Source organism: Dipodomys merriami, unplaced genomic scaffold (assembly GCF_024711535.1).
Source record: "Dipodomys merriami isolate MVZ:Mamm:240054 unplaced genomic scaffold, mDipMer1.0.p SCAF_94, whole genome shotgun sequence".
Lineage (NCBI taxonomy): Eukaryota > Metazoa > Chordata > Mammalia > Rodentia > Heteromyidae > Dipodomys > Dipodomys merriami.
In genome coordinates this window covers 502,446-524,622 of record NW_027206557.1, presented here as the reverse complement: position 1 = coordinate 524,622, position 22,177 = coordinate 502,446, and the positions used below count along the sequence as shown (strand labels likewise).

At 49.3% G+C, this 22,177-nt stretch overlaps 1 protein-coding gene across 1 annotated transcript; it reads left to right on the top strand.

The window, feature by feature from the left end:
* The first annotated feature begins 7,425 nt into the window (after positions 1 to 7,425).
* On the top strand, positions 7,426 to 17,970 carry LOC138821795 (ral guanine nucleotide dissociation stimulator-like). Its single transcript, XM_070014230.1, has 14 exons — positions 7,426 to 7,634; positions 10,346 to 10,542; positions 11,126 to 11,185; positions 11,902 to 12,095; positions 12,349 to 13,706; positions 13,811 to 14,029; positions 14,296 to 14,399; positions 14,831 to 14,891; positions 15,526 to 15,594; positions 16,023 to 16,106; positions 16,568 to 16,600; positions 16,891 to 17,012; positions 17,205 to 17,300; positions 17,603 to 17,970. Exons 4-14 carry the CDS (start codon positions 11,930 to 11,932, stop codon positions 17,826 to 17,828), a joined length of 2,538 nt encoding a protein of 845 aa, XP_069870331.1. The 5' UTR covers positions 7,426 to 7,634; positions 10,346 to 10,542; positions 11,126 to 11,185; positions 11,902 to 11,929; the 3' UTR covers positions 17,829 to 17,970.
* The last annotated feature ends 4,207 nt before the right edge of the window (positions 17,971 to 22,177 follow it).

Below are 22,177 nucleotides of genomic sequence, written 5' to 3'. Positions count from 1 at the left end.
TTGTTTCCCATATTTGTGATCTTCCTTGTGTTTGACACAGGATCTAGATCTCAGGGAGGGAGGTCAAATGTTTGCAAAATGATGGAACCGACTCTAATGCACTACGTGGCTTACAGGGTCCTCATCGCAGGCTGCAAATACTTCTGAGGCCAAGAGGTATCTCATCTCTGCAGCTGGCACTGCCTTTCCTGCTTCTGCCTGTGGCTGCAGTCAACTGGGAACGACTGATAAGGATCAGTAAGTATTGGCTTTGTCCTTATAGAGATGGGTTCCTTAGCACATTTTGCCTGATGCTCTGGAGGTTAGCCCTCTTGAGTGCAGCCTCCCAGAGGCCAGCTGTTGGGACCAGCTAGTTCATGATGTAGTATGGAGTAACATGTGTACTGGCCCTGGAGGGCCGCTGGACACTTGCTCGTCCTTTGTAAAGCTTCTGGTATTGCAAGACATTATAGGGCTGTGATTCAGCCAGTCTTGTGTTTTCACTACCATCACGCCAATAACTATCTTCCTGACTCCCTAATTCCAGTGAAGGAGCCTGACATTGAGTCCCAGGGGTCTGTCCCATATGATTCCCGTTTCCCCAACACACAGGCAAGTGTGATTGCTTGGTACTTTTCCAAAGATATGAAATAAAAGAACACACTGTGAACAGAGGAGCATTGTGATCCTTTTCTCTTTTTGTGCCATTCCTGTGGCTTGAACTCAGGGGGAAGGCACTATCTCTGAGCTTCTTTTGCTCAAGGCTAGCACTCTACCACTGGAGCCACAGCTCCACTTCTGACTATTTTTAGTAGTTAATTGGACAGAACTATACTACCTGGGCTTTACTATCTGGGCTGACTTTGAACCTTGATCTTCAGATCTCAGCTTCCTGAGTAGCTAGAATTATAGTCGTGAGTCACTGGTGCCTGGCTGTGTGTTCTATTTTATTCTAGATAATTTGTGTAACTCAAACAACCTGTGAGCCTGTTTGTTTTACATACAGGGAAACATCACACCTTGATATGAATATTCCAACACACATCAAAAACTGTTAACATCTTACTTGTACAACTGAAGATTTGAATTATAAATGTTTCTCAGTGATCCTGAAGACACGATCATTTGATAAATCATGGTTCCTTCAGTTTTAATAGAGTCACACATTCTCTCCCTTCCTCTAGTTTGTCTAACTCCTTCCTGTTCAGGTCATAGATGTGCGTGCGTGCGTGTGTGTGTGTGTGTGTGTGTGTGTGTGTGTGTGTGTGTGTGTGTGTGTAACTGAATCCTTTCCAGAACCCAGATTAACCCCTTGTGGGCTCTCAGACACTTCTGAAGTTTCATGGTGTCTTTGGAGACAGGTGGCTACCGTCGTGCTTTCTTAGAGTTTTATTTGTTTTGAGCTTCCACCTGGAGTCTCCTTCAGCTGGCACGTGGGTGGAGGTGTGGGGAGAGCCTAGACACCTGGCCAGGATAGTACTTGTTTCTGTGCTGGTCCAAGGATCGCAGAGTAGCTTGGATTACAGTAGTGAGACACTGGGACCTTGCTAAGAGAAATATTTCTAAGGGACACGTGTCCTGTCCTGTCCTGAGGCTGACACAGCCTCTCAAGATGTGCACCTGTACCCAGTACTCCAAACTGGCTTGTGTACCCGATTTTTGTCATGACAGGAAAAGTCATACAGGAAGAACACAGAGAACTCTTGATGGAGGAATTTGCAATCCTGCAAAGAGAAGTGCTGGGGAAAGAACTGCTCAAAGGGTCCCTTCTCTTCACAGGTCAGTTTTAGTCTGCAGACTTATTGAACACTCAGCTCCTTTCCTTGTCTGGGAAGTTAGAGGAACATTGGCTGGGTGCACAGTATTTCATGTATTGTACATTGGATCATTTATTGTATGGTAGTCATTCTTTGAGCAAGAATAGGAGAAAAGGACCCTGTTAGAGATACCTGCTCCTGTGGTTGGATGGATGCTCATATGGGTATCAGGACCATCTGAGTGGCTTTTATTAGAGAAGGAGATCTTTAGGATCCTCGACTTTAATGGGTGATAAGATGCTTTATCTCCTCATGAGTTTCAAAACAATGGAATATCATTGTCCAGATGTTTGAAAATGATATAGGAGACTTATGACAAGAAGGATAACAATATGTGTCAGAAACTCGCATAATAGCCATGTAACCTTGGTAATTCTTACCTCAGAACAGGTAAAGCAATAGAAGGTCACAGGCATTGAGCTCACACACCAGTCAGGACCAGGTTAGATTCAGTTTGTGGCAGGAGGTGGTAGAAGCTGTTGTGTAAGGTGTTCAGAGGAATTGGACTTCAGGAGATAGTGAGCAGCCTGGAGGGAGCTGATTTTGCTTCTAAGTTTGATGCTTCATTTAGGTCCTAGTGCCTCCATGAATTGTTATGTGTGCCTCCTTAGAATTTTTCTGTGTGTCAAGGCTGGGGCTTGAACTCAGGGTCTGTGTGCTCTTCCCTAGCTTTTCCTCACAGGACTAGCACTCCACCATGTGCCACAGCTCCATTTCTGGCTTTCTGTGGTTCATGAACATGAGCGTCACAGACTTTCCTGACCCAATGGACTTCACACCATGATTCCAGATTGCAGTCTCCCAAGTAGCTGATTCTAGACATGAGCTGCCAGCACCCAGCTACAACTTGTATATGTCATTCTCTAGAACATGCTCATTGTTTTAAGTGTTAATGTCAGAATCATAAGAAATGATTGACAAATTTAATATAACGTATATGAAGTCTTAAGTTTAGGATTTGTTTAAGATTTGGGCTAAGGACGAAGATGAGCAGTCAGTTTCATAATCAGGCAGAAATTCTAGTGCATACACTCTTCAGAGTGTGGTTTTGTGAAGAGAGAAGGTAATATTTAGCACTCCATCAACTTGAGGCTCTTGAACTAGCTGACCAGTGTTGCTGTTTTCTCTCTTTCCATTTTCATGATGTGCGCCATTTCACATGGAGTTGATAAGAATCTGGGTTTCAGGAGCTTAGCAGACCATGGTTGTTCTCCTCTTGCCAGAAGACTTTAACATTATTGGCGGCAGTGGCAAATAACTCAGGACTTTCTACCTGCTATACATGAGCTATGCCTCAGCACCTTTGGCTTTAGTTTGTTTGTCAGAGGGTCCTGAACATTTACCTGGTGCCAGATGCAGTCAGTGACCTTCCTAGTCCTGCCTGTGAGTACTGGGACCACAGGCCCTTATACTTTGATATAGACTTTGATATAGAACCTCAGTAACTTTTGTTCAGACTGCTGGTCTTGAACCACACTCCTCCAGTGTCCATGTCCCAAGTAGCTTGTATTACGGTTTGCTCTACTGTGCCTGGATGGTGGATGACTTTAAATCATTTATTGTAGAAGCGTTTTTTTGGGGTGGAGGGGTGGAGGGTAGCTGTCTACCTAAGTACATGTAAACTTCCTATATTTAAAGCCTAGATCTTTTCATCATACTGTTTAGCTGAATTGTGTGCTATTGCCAGGAGCATGTCTCATTTTACTAGCAAAATTGAAGTTCAAACCTACCAGAGGCTTTCTTATTTGAGGCTACATTTGGCTGCCTTGTAAGGCAAGGTCCCTGTGTCCATGCGCTCTCCCATGCACCTGGGTCCTGCTCTTTGTCAGGCATTCTCTTCTTCCTAGTCCTCACAGCATTTGTGATTGCCCACAGCTGGCCAATGGACGAAGAGCAGTTTGGCTTTCCTGCATTTAGTGGCATCTCTCGCCTGACCTGGCTGGTATCCTTGGGTAAGCATTTCCTGGTGTCTGCTACTTTGGCAGAGCAAGAAGAGGAGCAGTATATGCAAATGACTGTGCACCTAGAGACCAAGGACAGATGTAAGTCATGAGAAACCTATGAGAAGGAGACTTCAGGCTGTGTCCATTGTATACAAGGGTGACAACAGAGAAAACCCCAAGGGCCACAGCCAGTTGTCCAGGTGCAGCAGAGCTGACAGCTTGCAAGGACTAGAAAGTAGTCCCACTTGTGTTGCCTCCATTGTCCAGTAAGTGAATAGTTGCTTATAGAATTGAAGCATGTTGCGGAGGTCAAGTACTAGAATCTTTATTGTATACTTCTTTATTTGCATATTCAATTTAGAGATTGGCCTCTCTCTGCATTTCCCAGGAGGATCCTGATGTAGTTGACTCAAGTGATCCTCATAACCTCGGCCTTCCCAGTAACTGGGACTCTAGGCCTGCACCCCTGCTCCCAGCTCCCTTCACGTAGCTTTACTGATGAAGAAATGGAGGTGTGAGAAACATGTTGCCATTCTTCACTGCCTCATATCTGAAGACATGATAAACATTCTGAGATAGATCAGACTGTTTATATTACCTAAAGTTTATTTACATCCAATGTCTTTTAGCTGTCATAGCCAATGACTACACTCCTGGCTTCTGATGGTGCCTTGGAGGAATGGTTTCACATGTCTCCAGTTATTTTCTCTCTCCCTCCAGCTTATCCCATTCTGCTAGAATGAGATATTTGAGCTCAAACATGGCATCTGTCTGGACCTTATCATCACACCTTAAGAGCTACTGATAACTGTTGTCTTGGGATAGAATTCCTTAAGTTACTTTCAGATAGTATAGTTGAGTGAATGAGGACACAGGCTGATTATGATAGTAGCCCATAAAATGTCTAGAAAAAGCCTGGCTAACACCTGTAATCCTAGCTACCCAGGAGGCTGAGATCTGAGGATCGAGGTTCAAAGCCAATCCTGGGCAGGACACCCCTTGACTCTCAGAAAACCAGAATTGGCATGTGAATCAAGTGGTAGAGTGCTCGCCTTGAGCTGAATTGCTGAGGGATAGTGCCCACTCCCAGAGTTCAAGCCCCATGACACACACACACACACACACACACACACACACACACACGCATGCACGCACGCACACACGCATGCACACGCGCGCACATGAATTGCCTGGAAAAGCAGGGTTCATCCCTCCAATCCCTGCTATACAAATGCAGTAGGAGGCAATGTCTCATGAGTAGCATGGCCTGGCCTTTTCAATTCTTTTTTATGTTTTATTTTATTTATTTTATTATAAACATGCTGTATAGAGGGGTTACAGAAAGGCAATGAGTACATTTCTTGTCGAGCATTGTTACCCCTGCCCTTCTTCTCTCACTATCCCTTGCCATCCCCACCTCCCTCAGTCCTCCCCAGAAGGAAAGTTGTAAATTTCATTTCCAATATACTGTCCTATGAGTATCATTGTTCCAATAGGTCATTCTGTGTCCTGGTTTCAGCGTTTTGTTATTTCCCTTCCCCTCCCCAAATTATACAAATGTATATAGAAGATTTAGGGGACAGGTGAAAAAAAAGATTCAGGGTACCAAAATCAAGTAGAGTGACAAACAGGGGATATACCATAGGAGGAAGAACATACAAAGGAAACCAAATAATCACATACTGCATTAAAAACTACAATAAAGGAAGACCTCTTGGGCCCATATCTTGGGGTTCATTTCACCTAGCATCATCTTCTATGGTCATATGTATATAGCTGTTGAGCTTTTCTGCTCATCTGACAAAATAATGCTAGATGTATATTAAGTATTGCATATGAGGGAAACGATGGGGCCTATATTTCTTTGTGTCTGGCTTGCTTCAGTGAATATGATTTTTCCAAGTCTTTCCATTTCCTAACTAATGGTTAGTGTCATTCTTTCTGATGGAAGCATAGAATTCCATTTTAAATATGTGTATATGTATATACATATATATATATATATATCACATTTTCTTGATCAATTCATCTACTGAGGGACATCTGGGTTGGTTCCATATCTCAGCTATGGTGAATAATGCTGCGATAAACATATTTGTGCTGGTAGCCTTAGTATGGTTTTGTTTGTGATCATTTGGGTAAATGCTCAGAAGTGGAATCCTTATATATTACCCTGCTAGGGAACGGTCTGGCCTTTTACAAGTGTTTTCTGACTCAGTCTGTATACTGACTCCTTGAAGGGGCAACTGAGGCACAGAAGTCAAGAAACTTCGCAAGGATGCTGTTAGACTTTCCTTGTCTACAACAAGTGACTGAGAGAAACTGTTTCAAGGAGGAAAGGAGTGTTTTGGCTTGCTTCCGGCCTCTTCAGTCCAGGCTTGGTTGTGAGAGGCTTGTGGTAAGTCAGACATCATCTCATCAGCAGTGAGCAATGGCAGAGGCTGCTTCTGTCATGCAGCCAAAGCAGGCTGCACAGTACAGGAAGGGGCAGGACAGACACTTAACCAGTGATCTATTGCACTAGGTCCCAACTGCTAAGTTCCCAGCACCTCCCCAGCTAAGTCCACAAGCAAAGGACCAAGGCAACATTTCCTGTTCAACTAGTAACTGATACAGGGATTTTCAGTCCTCACTCCAGTTGCCTTTCTGCGGTCCTCACACTGTGTGCATTCTCCCCAGCCATGCGGGAAGCACACAGAAACAAGTATAGACCACACATGGTACTGTCTGCATCTTCTCACAGTCCTCACATACCATAGTCCTTACTAATTTATTGGCTGTGTTTAAATTTTGTCAAAGTATGTATTCAGTTTGTTCAAGACCAACTCATGCAGATATCCAATTTAGAAGTAGTGACAAAAACACCTGTATTCAGGTCCTCAGGATGCTGGGGAAGGAGGCACGGGCCCTGTCTGGTTCTTCAGGACTTGCTCCAAAATGGCCACCTTGGCCATGCCTACAAAGCATGTGCTGACATGCTGACACAGGTGTGGATGTGGCTTCCTGCAAAGAGAAGAATGAATTGCCAGTGCCCTGGTTGGTGAGTAGTTGCATTTGTAAATATTCATGAGTGATGTCAAAGAGGAACCCCCTCAGTGAGCCCAGGCCTGGCTCCAGTGGACTGGGTAGCATCAGTTGCCATACATACTCAGGTTTTGAATGAACCAGACCCTTCCTTTGGGACAGAATTTACCCAGGAAAACGTCCTCACTGTTGCACAGGCAGACATCGTAGCTCTTCCCTGCTATCGGAAGAGAAACAACCCAGAGAAAGGGGTCACAATTTGGAGAAGTGGCGTTTTACATATTTTGTAGGTTTTCAGGAGCTCTGATCGGAGCTTCAGTAGGAAACAGAAGGGGAACAGAGGACCCTGTCTGCTTTGGGCCCAATTGTTGGTATTTTCTGGCATGTTTAGGTTGAGAGAGTCATGAGAATGTGATGAGAAGAGCACTAAGAATGCCGATGGCCTGTGGCGTGAGGGACATCTGGCTGTCACTGAGCTGCCACATTGAGCCACAGCTGCAAGGAAGCTGAGTGCACAGTGAGGCCATGTCTGCAGAAGGTGGGCAAGCCTCCCACCTGCTCCCCACCATGCGCTGTCTAAAGTGAGGCTTCTCCTGTCTTTTTACAATCTGCTAACCTGGCTTGAGGAGAAAGGGCCTGTCTTCAAAGAAACAGACGTTGAAGGTTCCATTTCAAATCTGGATCCCTGGAGAATGTACCAAATGGAGGTGTCAGCAAGAACAGGTTCCAGAAAGAGTCAAATCTGTGCAGAAGCTCTGGGGCCAGGTCTTTAGAAGGAACTGGCTGCAGAAAGGAAGCTCATCCTGCACTGCCTGGTGCTGGCAGAGGTGGTGCAGAGGTGCTGCTGCTTGGAGCAGTAGGAGAAGAAGCGGTGGGTACCACCAGCACCACATCACAGTTGGATGTTCTCGGCTGTTTGCTTCCATTCTTACCATTAAACATGTTGGAGAAAGAGGATGAGTATGCCGCTACCAATCGTGGGAGTGAGATTTGGAGTTGTGTACAAAGAAAGTCCATACCATGGTGGAGCTGAATTGATTGTGCCATACTTCTGGTTCCATTAGTTTTTCCCCACCATCCTAAGAGGTGGACAATTGTCACTGGTATATTAGCCTTTGGAAATTAAAAATGGTTAAGTCTATAATGGTATAAAATAATAAGCACAGATATATCAAATCAATGTCCTAGGCCTGGATTCTCCCTGCAGCCCTCACACAGTGGTCACTTCCTCAGAGCAGGCAGGAGGAGTCAGGGACTGTGTCATCAGGATAGATGGCAGGATCAGCGCCATGGTCGGCAGGACCAGTAACATGGTCCTGGTGATGGAGGTGGAAACCACATTGGAGGGTTGCCTCAAGGGCTCCTGTTGGGTGGCTTTAGAGCAGGAAACCCCGGCCTCTGTTTCCCATGAAAAAGCCCCCACCATGGCTCCCAGTCAGGCTGAATGCATAGACCTCCTTGGCCCTGCATGCACGAACCATGCCAGTGAGCATAAGTTGCCATCATCAGAGTCTTGGGCACTGACTGTGTCATTTTTGTTTTCAGTCATGGGGCCTGAACTTGGCCTCTGTGCTGTACCTCAGCTCTTCAACTAAAGGCTAGTGCTCTACAAATTGAGCCATAGCGCCACTTCTGGCTTTTTCTGCTTATGTGGTCCTGAGGATTCGAACCCAGGGACTCAGGCATGCAAGGCAAGCACTGTACCACTGAGCCACCTTCTCAGCCCTGACTGTGACATCTTGAGCAAGGGAGATGGTGGACCTAGGGAAGGAGCAGACAGAGTAGGGCACACCTAGGAATCTAGAGGCAAAGGATGCCAAGGTTCTCCCTCCCCTGCGGGGATCCCCGTGGTGGAGTCGCCTGTCCACTTCCCCTGTTGCTTGAAAAGTAAAGGACTCCCATCTCCACATTTCTCCACATCAACAAACTCCACGTCCAGGCTGCTCTCTAACTCCTCTTCCCATGCCCAGTGGCAGCCGAAAATTCTCAGCCCTAGGAGCTGAGTGGCGCCCAATCCACTCTGGTAGCCCGATCCCTTTGTGCCCTTTCCACCTCTACCTCAGTGAACATGGTGCAGAAATCACGGGCTCTCCATGCCCACACTGGTCACTCCATCAGCCCACCAAATGAGCCCAGAGATTGGCCTCAAATTCTCTTGGATCCCAGGCCGCCACGCTCTCTGACTCTCCAGAAGAGTAGAGAGCTGAGGCTACAGGACACTGAACAAACTCCCCATTCTTTTCAGCTTCCCATCTCTCACCCACCCTCTCATTCGCACACAGACCTTGTGGCAGGCAGAGCTCCAATATGCGCATGTGAGGACCCATATGAATGAACACAGACGTGTGCCACTGTGTCTGTGTGGATGAATCTGTGTCTATGTGTCCATGTGAGGTCATGTGTGTACCTCTCTCAATAGGTGTGTTGAACAAAGGAGTCTCTCCTGGGTAGGCTTCCAAATAGAGAAGACCTCATCTGTGTGTGCACTTGTGAAATTCTCACCCCCACATAGAGCTCAGATGTTGCCTTTCCTTTTGCTTTGTCGTGCATTGTTGGCTTGCATGGATTTGAGATAGAATCTCTTGCCTAGGTATCCTCCTTGAACTTGGTATCCTCCTCCTGGAGGCTCCTACTACAGGAAAGAGAGGCCTAGGCAAGGACAAGTGGTTTGCAGTTTATTCTCTGTCTAGACACCATGTGCAGGGACTGAATCTCTACAATGTAGAGTGCAGTGAAAATGACTGACACGAGCTGTAGGGTTCCCAAGCATTGGATAGATACTGGGTCTTATTCAGCGTAGGATATGCTCAAGCAGGTGCTGGGTGGAAGCACTAGGAATGAATGGGTGACTGGCGGAGGCAGGCAAGCACAGGCACTTGTACATGAGGAGACATTTAAACTGGTAGGAGGGATCTGGTGGGAACTCATTAAGTGTGTCCTCATAACCATGACATTAACTAGACAGAGGACAGTTGGTTGTGTATGTGGAGTGTGTCTCGTTTGGCTCCTGCCCTGCCATGGGGCCCAGCTAGCACCCAGGGGACATTTGCAGAGGTGTGGTCTGAGGCTGAGTTCAGAAGAGGGGACTTCCCTTCATTGATGATGTTATCTCCAGAAATGACGTCACAAAGGGCCAGCAGGAGTTGGTGCTGGTTACCAGCTGAACCAGCTGAGCTGTATGGACAGCGGAGGGACAGCAGGATGTTCTCCTGCTGTTGCCCGCTATTCCACAGAACAGCGCCACAGAGCGAGTTCGATATTGTTCGAAGACGCTGGGTCATCCCTTGTCCCAGTCGCCTGAGAAGAAATACACCATGTATCCCACGGGTGAATCAAGGAAGAAGGAGGGTGTGGAGGGAGGGCGAGTCCCCTAACCTACTACCTTCTGGCAGCCTCAGACGCTATGTGTTTACATTCTTGAGTGGGGTGAAAGTGTGTGTGTGTGTGTGTGTGTGTGTGTGTGTGTGTGTGTGTGTGTGTGTCTGTGTGTGTGTGTCCCCAGGTTATTTTCATGGTATGGCCCTGAGCCTTTTCCCAGTGCGCTGCTGTTTCTATGTTTAACTGTGTCTCATTTCTTCACAGGAATTAGAGTGGGTTTTAGCCCCCACCCTTCCTGATCCCTGCAAAGCAGGATACCTGCAGGGAGGTAAAGTGGAGAAGCTAGTAGACCACTTAGTGCCTGCCCTGCTATTCGGAGATGCTGTGTTTATCCCAGTATTTCTGGGGACATACCGCACTTTCACGACTGCCCATCACGTGTTGAACCTTCTGTTCAACAGGTAAGTGCCACCTCTGATCCTAGGGATGGGTCCATTGGCTAGGCCTTGGCATGTGCTGCACCAGTGAGGATCTGCTTGGATCTTGACTACTGGCATGCTAGGAGCAACATCCTCACTGCCTGAGGCTGGAGTGGTGGGATGGGTCCTGAACAGGCCTGTCCACATCATGACCTTACACACTAGGGAGCGCAGGGATGTGGGCGCAGCTGGGAGAAGCCCCTCTCTCATGAAGACCCCCTCTCTACATCGAGGCCTCCTATGAATAAGACCTCAAGAAAAGCATTTTCCAAATTGACAGTGGTGGTGGATGTTCCATCTGGGCATCTTGACCTAGCTGAACCTCACTAGGAAGCCCAGGGGAAACACTGAGAAACCCCATGCCCATTGAGGTGTGTGTGGGGGAGGAAGCTAATGGGCTCATCATCTTGTGTGGGGATGCATTTCCAGACGCTTGACACCACTCAGTGAAAGAACAGGGAAATCCTTGTCATCCTGAGCTCCATCCTGTGCTCAGAGAGACCATTGGGACTGTAGACATCATGTGCAGACACAGTATGTTTGACATTCTCATGGTGTCCCCTAGATACAGTCATTTTGAGGACTATGAGGAGGAGAAGGCAGGCGCGCAGGAGCACCTGCAGCGGTGAGTGTGCCTGGGGGAGGAGGGAGAGCATGTGTCTTCGGGGTGGTTGCAAAGAGCTGGCTTTGGGAGGCCTGGGCAAAGGGAAATTGAGATTCCTGAGGGGAAGGCTCAAGTCCAGGTAGAAATGTGTCCCTGCAGGGATTGTGTGTGCTTGTTCTGTGCCTATGGAGGGTGGGAGAAGCCTCTGGCATGTGACCAACCCAGTCCCATTTGCCTGCCCTGGGAATCCTCAGGACCACACAGAACGGGGAGGGCCACACTGCGCCATCATGGACAATGCCCTGAGATTCCAGGGGCCTCAGTGAGTGCTCAAGGGCCAGGATGTGCTGTTTGGGTTGAGAGTCAGGACAAGACTGTTGACACCTGGCTCTATGTGAACAGGAGGCCACTAGAGGCCACTAGAGGCTGCCCAAGTGAGGAGATTCTGGGTTCTGGAGATAACAAGCAACAGGACAAAGCACCCCAGAGATGACAGTTTGGGGAGCATGCCCAGGGACACCAGGCGGTGGGTGTGGGTGGGGTGGTTTCATCTGTGATGTAGGTCTAGTCGCATCCCTTGTGTAGACAATGTGTGTAGTGCAGCCAGGTGACCAGGCCCATTATGGGCTATGGGCATGAGCAGGCCCAGGAGCCCAATTCATACACCTGTGTTTGAGGGGGTCTGAAAGGAGGGTAGGCCCAGCCTCTGACTCTGCTGCTTCTCCCCCTGCACCTAGAGCCTTCTCCTTCATACTGGGCTCCTGGATGAGGGAGTACCCAGAAGACTTCACTGGAGCACCGGACACGTCCTGCCTGCAACACCTGGTAACATATCTGCACCTCAATATGCCTGGCTCTGTTGAGGAGCAGCAGGCCCGCTTTCTGCTCAGCCAGCTGGAGCACATGCTTCTCAAGAAGCCAGAGCTGGAGGGTGAGTAGCATGGGCTGGCAAAGGAGAGAACAGGTGTGGGATTCCAAGCTTTGTCCACCTGAAGGCAGCTCCCATGCTACCATGGGGCCATCAACAGGACAGCCAGGGAACCTGGATGCCGTGGCATGAAACCTGTCCTGGCAGGGCTTCCTGGGGTGGAGTCCAGGGACTAGGGCTTCTCAGCAGGCAGGGGTCTCGTGGCCGTAGGAATGACTGAGGGGAAGGCAGTGCTGTAGGGGATCTTTTCTTGCAGCTGTTCCACCAACTGCCAGGCTTTATGAGAAAATCACTGTCCAACCACTGGCTCCAACACCCTGCGTAGAAGCAGTACTACCATGTCAGTCAGAGCTGGAGCTAGCTGTAGCCTCAGAGGCCCCCTCAGCTCCAGGAGCTGCAGTGGAGCGCCAACAAGAACCCCATGCAGACGGATGTTCTGACTCACCTCGATCAACTGTGACCGAAGAGATCAATCCACCTGCAGGTCAGCCAATGGCCCACAGCCTTGCACCATCTCCAGCACCAAGTCTGGATCTTGACCTGCAATACTCAAGTCTTGTTCTATCAAATGAAGGAAGAATGGCTGATCCCTCAGTGCCAGGGGCACTTAGCCCAGTGGTAGCAATGGCTCTAGAGCCAGCCATTGATGCACCAATACATGCCAGTGATGAGGGTATGCCAGTGCCCACTCCAGAAGCCCAGCTGCCTGAAGGCCAGTGTGACCCAATTCTGCAACTCGCCCAAGAAGGAGACGCATCTGCAGTTCAACCAGAGCCCTCCAAACCTATTGTAGTGAGCAGCTCAGGGCCAGAGCTAGAGGCTCCAGGAGATGAAAGCCTGGAGTCTGTTCTCGGTCCATCTGGGGAGCAAGTGGAGTCTCTGGGTCCATCTGGGGAACAAGTGGAGTCTCTCGGTTCATCTGGGGAGCAAGTGGAGTCTCTGGGTCCATCTGGGGAGCAAGTGGAGTCTCTGGGTCCATCTGGGGAGCAAGTGGAGTCTCTCGGTCCATCTGGGGAGCAAGTGGAGTCTCTGGGTCCATCTGGGGAGCAAGTGGAGTCTCTCGGTCCATCTGGGGAGCAAGTGGAGTCTCTCGGTCCATCTGGGGAGCAAGTGGAGTCTCTCGGTCCATCTGGGGAGCAAGGGGAGTCTCTCGGTCCATCTGGGAAGCAAGTGCAGTCTTGCCCCCTTGCTGGAGAGGCTGACTGCCTTGAGTCTGGTGCTGAGCAGCCAGAGCCACCCGTACAGGAGCCTCTGCCGCCCAGCCAGGATGTAGCACCCGTCCCATCTGTGCAGCTGGAAGCTGACACAGGCTTAGGAGGGGACATTCATCCAGTTACTTATTTTGAGCCGCCAGTGGCTGAAGACGCCGATGGTGTTCTGCCCTGTGCTGCTGAGGAAGAGCCTGCTCGCCCACCAGCTAGTGCGGCAGACAGGCCTGCGGAAACAGACCCAGCTCCCTGGGAGTGTGTGGAGATGGAGGATGTGCAGATTTCCTCCAGGGGGCCATCCCGGATGGAATTAGACATGATGGAATTAGACAGTGATGAGGAGACAGGTCGAGTGCTAGATTGGCTGCCCGAAGAGAAGGCAGATCAGTTCTCCATCATGGCCATCGTAAGTAGCTTGGCAGGGCTGGGCGTGTGGGCTTTCCTTTGCACCTCTACTGCCACACCTGCCTCAGGGCAGAGTCATGCTGACCATTCATTTCATCTTTTCAGAAACTGTTCAAAAAACTCCTCCCTTACCACCTTTTGACTTATGTGTATGTCCATGCTGACCAAAAGGAGTGTCTGGAGCGCCTGGCACCCACTCTGCTTCCCATACTGGAGCACTGTGAGCAGGTCTCCAGTTGTGTGATCACCACGTGCCTCGGGGACCACAGCATGGAGGCAGCAGAGAGAGCCCAAGTGGTGCAGCACTGGATAGAGGTGGCTCTGGTAAGAGCAGGAGGGGCCCGGGGGCTCTTCTTCCCTTTCCCACTCCCACCAGGGGGCTGCCTGCTCCCTCACAGCCTCTGCCTAGCCTTACAGCCCTCCTCCTACTCTGCCCTCACTTGGGCTGTGTGCATTCCTGCCCTGCTTCCACTGTCATTCCCCTCCCCCAAGCTGTCCCAGTTCAGCCTAGTAACAAAGGCCCAGCCCCAGGCCAAGCAGGAGCCCAGGAGTTTCCTCCACAGCTCTCCTCACCCATTCTTCACTCCTAGGAGTGCCACCTACGAAAAAATATGTCAACCTTTGTTCCCATCATGTGTGCTCTGCAGAGCAGCCAGCTCCAAGGCCTGAAGAAGACGTGGAGATTGGTTTGCAGGTGGGTGCACCTTTCTCCTGGGCAACCCTTGCTTCCTCAGCTTAGCGTCCATCTTCTGGGAGCCCAATGGCAGTGCCCCATGGCAGAGACCACAGCTCTATGGCCTTGCCTAGGATTTGCCTGCTAGGTTGGGATTCCTCTTCTGCCATACATTGCACAAGGCCCTTGGGGACGTTTTCCTTCAGAGACATCACAGCTACACCAGTCTGTGCAGTGCTCTTCCAAGCAAAACCACTCTGGGAATTGGGGTGGAGCTGGAGGTTTCCCCTCAAGACTTTGCTCCTGACCATGTGACCTAAGGGTCAGAGTGGCTCTCCCTGCACAGCCCTGTTCCCATTAGCATAAAGTCCTGCCTCAAAATGGGAAATCCATTCACACTCCTCCTCTCCCTTCCTCTCCCATCTGTCACCTTGTCTCTGCCCATCGTCCAGGGAGAGAGTAGCTGTCTATCAGGAGCTGAGGAGGATACACTGCCAGGAGCAAGTGTACAAGGTTGTATGAGCCCCGGAATAAGATTTGACCCTCGGACGGAGGCGAGGGAAATTTTCTCTCTGATGGAATTCAAGGAGCATATCCAACATAGCTAGGAGAAGCGTCCGTCGTGGGCTTGGGTGTGGGACAGATTGTATGGGGAACAGGAGGACCCTGGGGACCCCGTGGAGTGAGTGGACGAGGCCACCTGGGTGTCTGAGGAGGGTGGAGAAAGTGACAGGGTTGGGTTGTCAAGGTTGCTGCTGAGATTTCCTGTCAAGCTTCCTCCTGAGTGCGGCCTGTGTTGAGGCTGCCTCTCTACACCCCGCCAGCCTGGCACGCCCAAGCCATGCCCTGGCTCTATTTCTGGGTGGCCTTCCCGTCCCAGGAGGGAAGCCTAGCCAGTCATGTGAGGTCAAGATGTCCCTTCAGATCAGGCATTCACAGAGACATCTTTTAGGGGATGCAAATGGCCACATCCACCATGGAGACAGGCCTTGGCATATGCTCTGGCCTGCCCAGGGATACAGTGCTGATGGTCCCAGGGAGCCTGAGATCCTAGGGCCCAAGCCATGGCTGTCACACCACATGGCAAGAGGGGACTCTGGAGGGTTGAATGGTTAGAGAATGAGTATGTTCCACATACTGCTGCCAGGGGCGAGAGTCCAGATACAAGACCTTCTGGAAGAAACTCAAGAGAGGCTGCAAGAAGCCTCAACAATTGGTGAGTGTGCATGCCTGAGGCCAGGGGCTTTCTAGAAGGAGTAGTTGAGGGGGGTCCCCCAACCCAACCGACCTGTTGGCCCACTCCTTAATGCCCCATCACACCTGGCCTCTGCTCAGATGGCATGTTGCAGCAATGAGTTGCAGCCACTGCACTAAGGCCTGCACAAGAGTAGAGGAGCAGGTGAAGGGCAGGGCCACAGACCTTGCCTGTGTGTCAAGTGCCAGCCCTGGAGGGGCCCAGACCTAGATAGATTTCCCCATGCAGGGCTGTGTCTTTGGTATGGGGTAGAGGGTGGATCATTGAGGAGTGAACCTGTCTTCTCCAAGTTCTGCTAGGCAGATGGCTCCATGGGGCTGGGGTAAGTCTGGGGTTCTTGGGAGGAGCTTAACAGGACCCTTCTGATCTTTCTGCACCCAATGCCACAGGAGTATCCCGAGGGCACAGTCCCTTACCTGGGCACCATCCTCAGTCACCTGGCCTCACTGCACAAAGACCAAGATTCCAAGGATGTGAGTGAACAGGGCCCCAGCCCTGGGAAAGCAGATTGGGGACAAAGAGCCTCTCCCTGCCCCTTGGCCTCCAGCAAGAGCCCACGTCTTCCCCAGCCTCAGAGTGCCAAGCACCTCAGCAAGCCTACTTATGATGCCCTATGCCCTCAGGCCTCAGTGCTGCTGATGACATGGGGCCATCTCTCAGAGGGTGGTGAGGAAGGGTGGCAGTGTGACAGCAGGTGCTCAAGCTGACATAGCATGTGGGAATAGCATGGCCTTGTCACTGGAAGCCTCGAGTGTCTGCCATGTGCACAGAGAGTTGAGCAGTGAGCAACCTGTCCTCAGGACCTAGGCCTCCCTGCCCTAGACTGAGAGCAATCCTAGTCCAGCTGTGCACCCAGCCTGCCCTCTGCTGGAAGGACTTGGTAGGGCGCCAAGTGGAAACAGCATTTTCTTAGCACATATTCTTTGCTCTGCAGGGCTCTTGGCTGAACATAAAAAGACGACGAGAGGTGAGAAAATGACACCTTCCTCTGCAGGCAGCCAGCTGTGCGGGTCCCTTAGGTCCTTCCTTCCCTCTGATGTGGATGGTCACATCACTTGTCCTCCAGAGGTCAGGAGATGGGGCCTTGAGCTGGGGATCTAGGACAGCTTGCTGGGGTTGGGCACTGGATCTCAGTAGAGAAAGGCGAGTGTGTTGGGGAGAGACAAGAGTGAAGCCAAGTGAAGACCTGAAGTCAGCTGCCTGGCCTACCTTGCCCTGGTCCAGGTCCATCACCACTGTGTCCTTTCTCTCAACCAGGAATTCAAGGTGATGGCCCTGGTCAAGGAACTACAGGGCTCATGTAAGGAGCTCGAGGTAGTTCCTGACATGAAGTTCGTATCTTGGTTTAATAATATGAACCACCTGAATCAATTGGAAAGGTGAGCTGGGGTAGGCAGTGGGGGCAACAAACATGGGAATCCCCAGCACCAGTCCATGAGAGCCTGTTGCCTGAGTCAGCCTCCCACCAGACCTGTTGAAGGAAGGGTGTATGAGCTCCTGAGTCCCCAGGGCCCCTGGGAGGGAACCCCCAGGGTGGAGCCTGCTGTCCAACCAGCTACTTCTTGTCTTAGCTCCAAGCTATCCAGGGAGCTGGAGCCTCCCCGCCGGGTACTTGTCCTGAGCAGGAACAACAAGAGGAGCCCTCCCCTGCGGAAGCGCTCAGGAAAGTAAGTACATTGGCCCAGGGGCCAGGGACTCCCCAGGGTCTGGGTGGTGGGACAGGCAGCCTGATGAGCTGGGGCTGCCCTCCCACCAACTGCCACACAAGCCTTTGTCTGGGTGGTGTGGCCTGACCTCTGCCCACCTCACTTCCTTCATTGGGGTCCCACGGTGGTCCTCAGAGGATTGGGCACATGGCTACTTGCAAATGAACATTAATGAAGGCTGCCTCAAGCCCAGAGGGCAGTGGGTGTGGGACAGCCCTGTGGGCTCAGGGAAGCCCTGGAATTAAGGCAATCTCTCCATTCAGTTGCCAGGCTTCAACAAGAAAGCTCAGTGACAATGGCAGCTCCCAGTGGGAGACAAATGAACAGCTCAGCGGTGGAAGGGGCAGCCATGTACCCAGCGTGCACTTGAGCTGCTCACCCAAGCCTTCTTCACACTGCAACATGGCAAAGATGACAGAATATGAGGGAATCTTGCCGTTCCTGAGCCCCCAGCCCACCAAGAGAGCTGGGCATGGGGCTCTATCCTAGGCTGTCCTTTATTCAGCCCAGATGCCTGGACTCCAACCAGAGAAAATCATATTCTCCAATGAGTTATGGGAAATGCATTGCACAATGCACAAAGACTCAAATGTCAGGTCATTTAGATTAAAAACCTATGTGGAAACACGAATAGCCTGTTCAAACCATTTCTTTACAAGAGCAAGGTTTTGGTGGGTGCTTTTCTTTGCCTTCGTTAATGGCAGAGACTTCTGCATATTCTGTTCTAAGAAGAAATCCTTTCAGGCTTTGAGCTCATTTTTTTTCCTGCAGAATGAGCAAGAGCAGGTCCCTCTAGGGGCTAGGCTTTCAGTCAGGTGTTCTCATGAGAACTGTTTCACAAGCCTGGAAATGTCAGTGTTGAAACGTCTCCTTTGCAACAGCCATCATCTGTGCGGGAAGCTGCTGGCTTCTGTGCAGGCAGGGAATCCACCTCAACCTGCTGGGAGGGACTTGGGGTCACCATGCAGGACCCTGGGGGAAAATCGAAGTGAGGCCACACCAGACCCAGGGGGACACTGCTGAGCTGCAAGAAGTGCTAAACTCAGTCAAACCAAAATCACAGTTCTTCCAACCCAAGAACATCCCTAAAACCGTAAGCACACTGATGAAAGAAAACACAGGAAAACATGTAAAACAGCATAGATCACAGAAAGCACATCAGTCAAATGCCAGAGCCACTCACAGATTCCTAAGGGAATATAAATCCTCTTTACCCATCATTTCACTGAGTTCAAATAATTCTTCAATAGTTGCCCTCCTGGGCTTTTATGCCTGTTGCAGGAAGATTTATTATCTTTTCTCCATTACACAGTTGAAGAAAGCCATGGCAAGAGCACTTCCCCTTTGTGTTTACTTCACAATACCAGAGTTCCAGTGGACAAAATGTCCATCCGGCCAAGCAGACACACATGACCAGGAAGGAAAGTGGGGACTATGCTCCTAGAATCCTCCACAGAGCAGTAGCAAAGGAGCCCAGCAAGAGATCAATAGAGGATAATGCACACTCACCATCTGGGAAGGGAATGTTGTTTCAATCCTCCCCTGTAAATTACCTGCCAGGTGCTTGTGACTCATCTGCAATTTCAGTGTCTCAACAGCCTAAGATCTTCAACTTCACACAACTGAGATACACGCTGCCATTCCAGATATCCTTGCAGACTGTTGAAGCCAAACATAGAACTTAAGATGGTCAAAACTTAAAGCTTCATATCCATGGCCATACAGTGACAGATTACATGGTCAGAAATCATGTGGAGTTCAGCTTTTGCATGAACGTAACATTTCACAAAATGGTAAATTCTATCAGATGCAAGAATAGAATAGTCAACCCATCTTCCTAAGGGAATCACTGCCCAAATGAATGACCTAACAGCATCAGTGCTGGATGTGATGAGAGGGGAAACACCTGAAGATACAATGTTTACTTGAAAAGAGAAGTGTTTCCTTTCTCCTGTGAGGAGATTTCAGATAGCTTTCCTCTCCTTTCTAATTTTGTCTTCAAAGATCAATTAAAAAGAAGTGTCCTCTTTTCAAGTGGATATTTTCGTTCAGCTACTTATCCTGAATTTCCAGTTTTATTGGATGATAAGCAGAAAATCTTCTGGTAGAGATTTCTTTATAAACAGAAAATGTATTTGAGATGAAGTTGTGTATTGCTATTGCATCTACTAAAGATGACCTGTGATCCACTGCCTATAGTAGATGAATTTTCTGTTCTTATTTTAACGTATTTTTCCTAATAATTCCTACATACTTTTAAATGAGGTTAGTTTTGCGTGTGTGTGTGTGTGTGTGTGTTTTGATCTTGGGACTTGAACCCAGGGCATAGGTACTGCCCTTAAATTTTATGCTCAAGGCTACCACTTCTGGCTTTTTGGTGGTTCATTTTAGATAAGAGTCTCTTGGACTTTCCTCCCTCTATCACCTTTGAACTGCGCTTCTCAAATCTCAGCCTCCTGAGGAGCTAGGATTATAGGCATGAACCACCAGTGCCCTGCATGATGTCAGTTTTTATCATTGTTGGTGACACAACACACCCGTAATTTGCTCCCTACTCTTCTCTCAGGCAAATCTGTCATAGCACCTCCTGGTTTGTCCTAGTTCAGGTTAGACCAGGATCCTTTGAATCTGCAGTCAACCACAGAGCTAAACTCACAGGTGCATGTCACCACACCTAGCTCACTGTTTGAGATGGGCTCATGCTAACAGTTTTATTCAGCCTGGCCCTGAACTGTGATCCTCCCAATGGCTGCCTCCACACTAGCTGGGACTGCATGCATGAGTCATGTTTCCAACCTCATGTAATGTTTTTCGGGCACAGGGTAGGTGGAAGGAAGATGTGAGGAGATGGACAAGAGATTGGTTAGGAAGGGATAATGCATAGCTCCAATCCATGCCTTAGGACCAAGGCCATGAGACTGAAGGGCTGGGTCTCATGTTCACAATGAGAAGCAGAAAAAGCTCTTCCCTTTCAAATGTCCTTGTGGCAACCCCAGCTTTTCTGAAGACACAGCTTCAGATGGACTGGAAGAAATACTGGGGTTTCAACACAGAAACCTTTGTGCTTCAGTTGTGAGATGTGTGGGCCACACACTTCATTAACTCCTTCCTCGTTGTACATAATACAGGAATTCCTGCTTGGAGCTACCTGTCCCATTTCTTCTTTATCATTCTAGGTAAGGGCTGAGCTTCACACTCATTCTGAGATCCAGATGATTCTTTTGATTGTAAAGGTGAAATACAGAGGGATTACAGTTAGGCCCTGAGTCCGTTTCTTTTTAAAAGTGTCACCCCTTCCCTCTGGTTCTCCCAGTGTTTGTCCTCATGACTCCCCTTACCCCCCAAGTGATAGAGTTCATTTCCTTTCTTTAGCTTGCATCACTGAGAAGTAATCTCAAAGGAATTTTTACCTTCTGTTCCCATTGAAATCACTAGAATATAGTGGAGGCCAGAGGTCATCAGGGACAGAGACTTCACAGTCAGGCTGCAAAATAGGACAAGCTGCTTCCTTCAGACGCTTGATTTCAGTGGACTACAATGGCAGATACAGTGAAAGGCCTGTGAGATCCCTGCCTCACCGTGTTGGGCAAGAGGATGTTATCCTTAAACCACGTCCTGCTTTGAAAAGACTTTGAGGGATCCAGGCTCACAGCTCACAGGCACTGGGATTTCAGTCTGTCAGTCACTTTTCTAGCATTGGGAGGCTTACATCTGCAGGGAATGTTAGCATACCACTTTCTGAGCTCCAGCCAGTATCTATGAATACCTGCAACTGAAATTGCTTCAGAGCCCAGTGCTCAAGGCTGGCCACTAGCCTCTGGTGTTACTTAGGAGACAGAAGGAAGTAAGTCATGGGGTCCCCATGGGAAGGGTTGTTGGGACCTTGGCTTCTCCATTCTGTTTTTTCTGCTTCCTGACCATCACCAGCTCAACAGCTTTGTCATGATTTCTGCCTCCACACAGGCTCAAAGGGAGGGTGCCAAGTGACCATGGATGGAAATCCATAAAACCTTGGGCCAAAAGGATCCTTTTGTCCTTTTACAGGCTTTGGTCAGGTGTTTGGTCACAGCCACCGAAGATGCCAAAAGTGGTAGTTTTGGCCTGAGTCTGTGAGCTGCTTTTGTGTGCTACATGTGGAAACAGGAGGTAGAAAGAATAGGTTGAGGAGGCTAGCCAGCTCTATCTGCACACTGCTGTGCAGTAGGACTTTCTGTTGTGACAAACATCTCCCAATGCTCTGCAACCCCATAGTCACAGGTGGCTACTGGACACTTGGAATAGGACTGGAGCAATTGAGAGAATATTTACCATTATTGGACTTGAGCAAATTTAGTTTTCATAACCCTACCTGAGAGAAAGGACTTGAGTAAAGAATGGGTGGAAGCATTCCGGGGTCATTGTCCAGAGAGCCTTTAGTCCACGGTACAAGAGCATAGGAAATGACTGGCTCCTCACTTGCAGAGGACAAGGGGTTTTCCACAAAGCACAGAGCCACACATTCAGTTTTGTCAGGGTGTCCTCATTTCTAACGGAGATCTCCCCAGAGCTGCCATCTTCTCAACACCATAACATGGACAGGATCACAAACACCTGAGGCTCATTTCTTTGGCCATACTGCTTTGCTTTTCTGTCTTAAAGATGGAAGGCTCCTAAGAATCCCTGGCTGTTTCTGAATATACAGTAGCTCATTTCAAAGCCCTCTTATCTCCACTGCTGTTTGATGGAAGGAATCCTTTACTTCTTCAGTAAGCTTTCTTTCTATGACAAATATTGCATTGGTAACCTTCACTGATGAGTCAAGACGGATATAGATGTGATATGAGATCACATGGAGCACA

What these genes read in the sequence shown, in the direction of transcription:
- LOC138821795 (XM_070014230.1), top strand. Translation starts at nt 11,930, where the DNA reads ATGAGGGAGTACCCAGAAGACTTCACTGGAGCACCGGACACGTCCTGC. An exon ending in ACTGGATAGAGGTGGCTCTG is followed by an intron (nt 14,030 to 14,295) that starts GTAAGAGCAGGA and finishes CTTCACTCCTAG; the next exon opens with GAGTGCCACCTACGAAAAAA. An exon ending in GCCAGGAGCAAGTGTACAAG is followed by an intron (nt 14,892 to 15,525) that starts GTTGTATGAGCC and finishes TACTGCTGCCAG; the next exon opens with GGGCGAGAGTCCAGATACAA.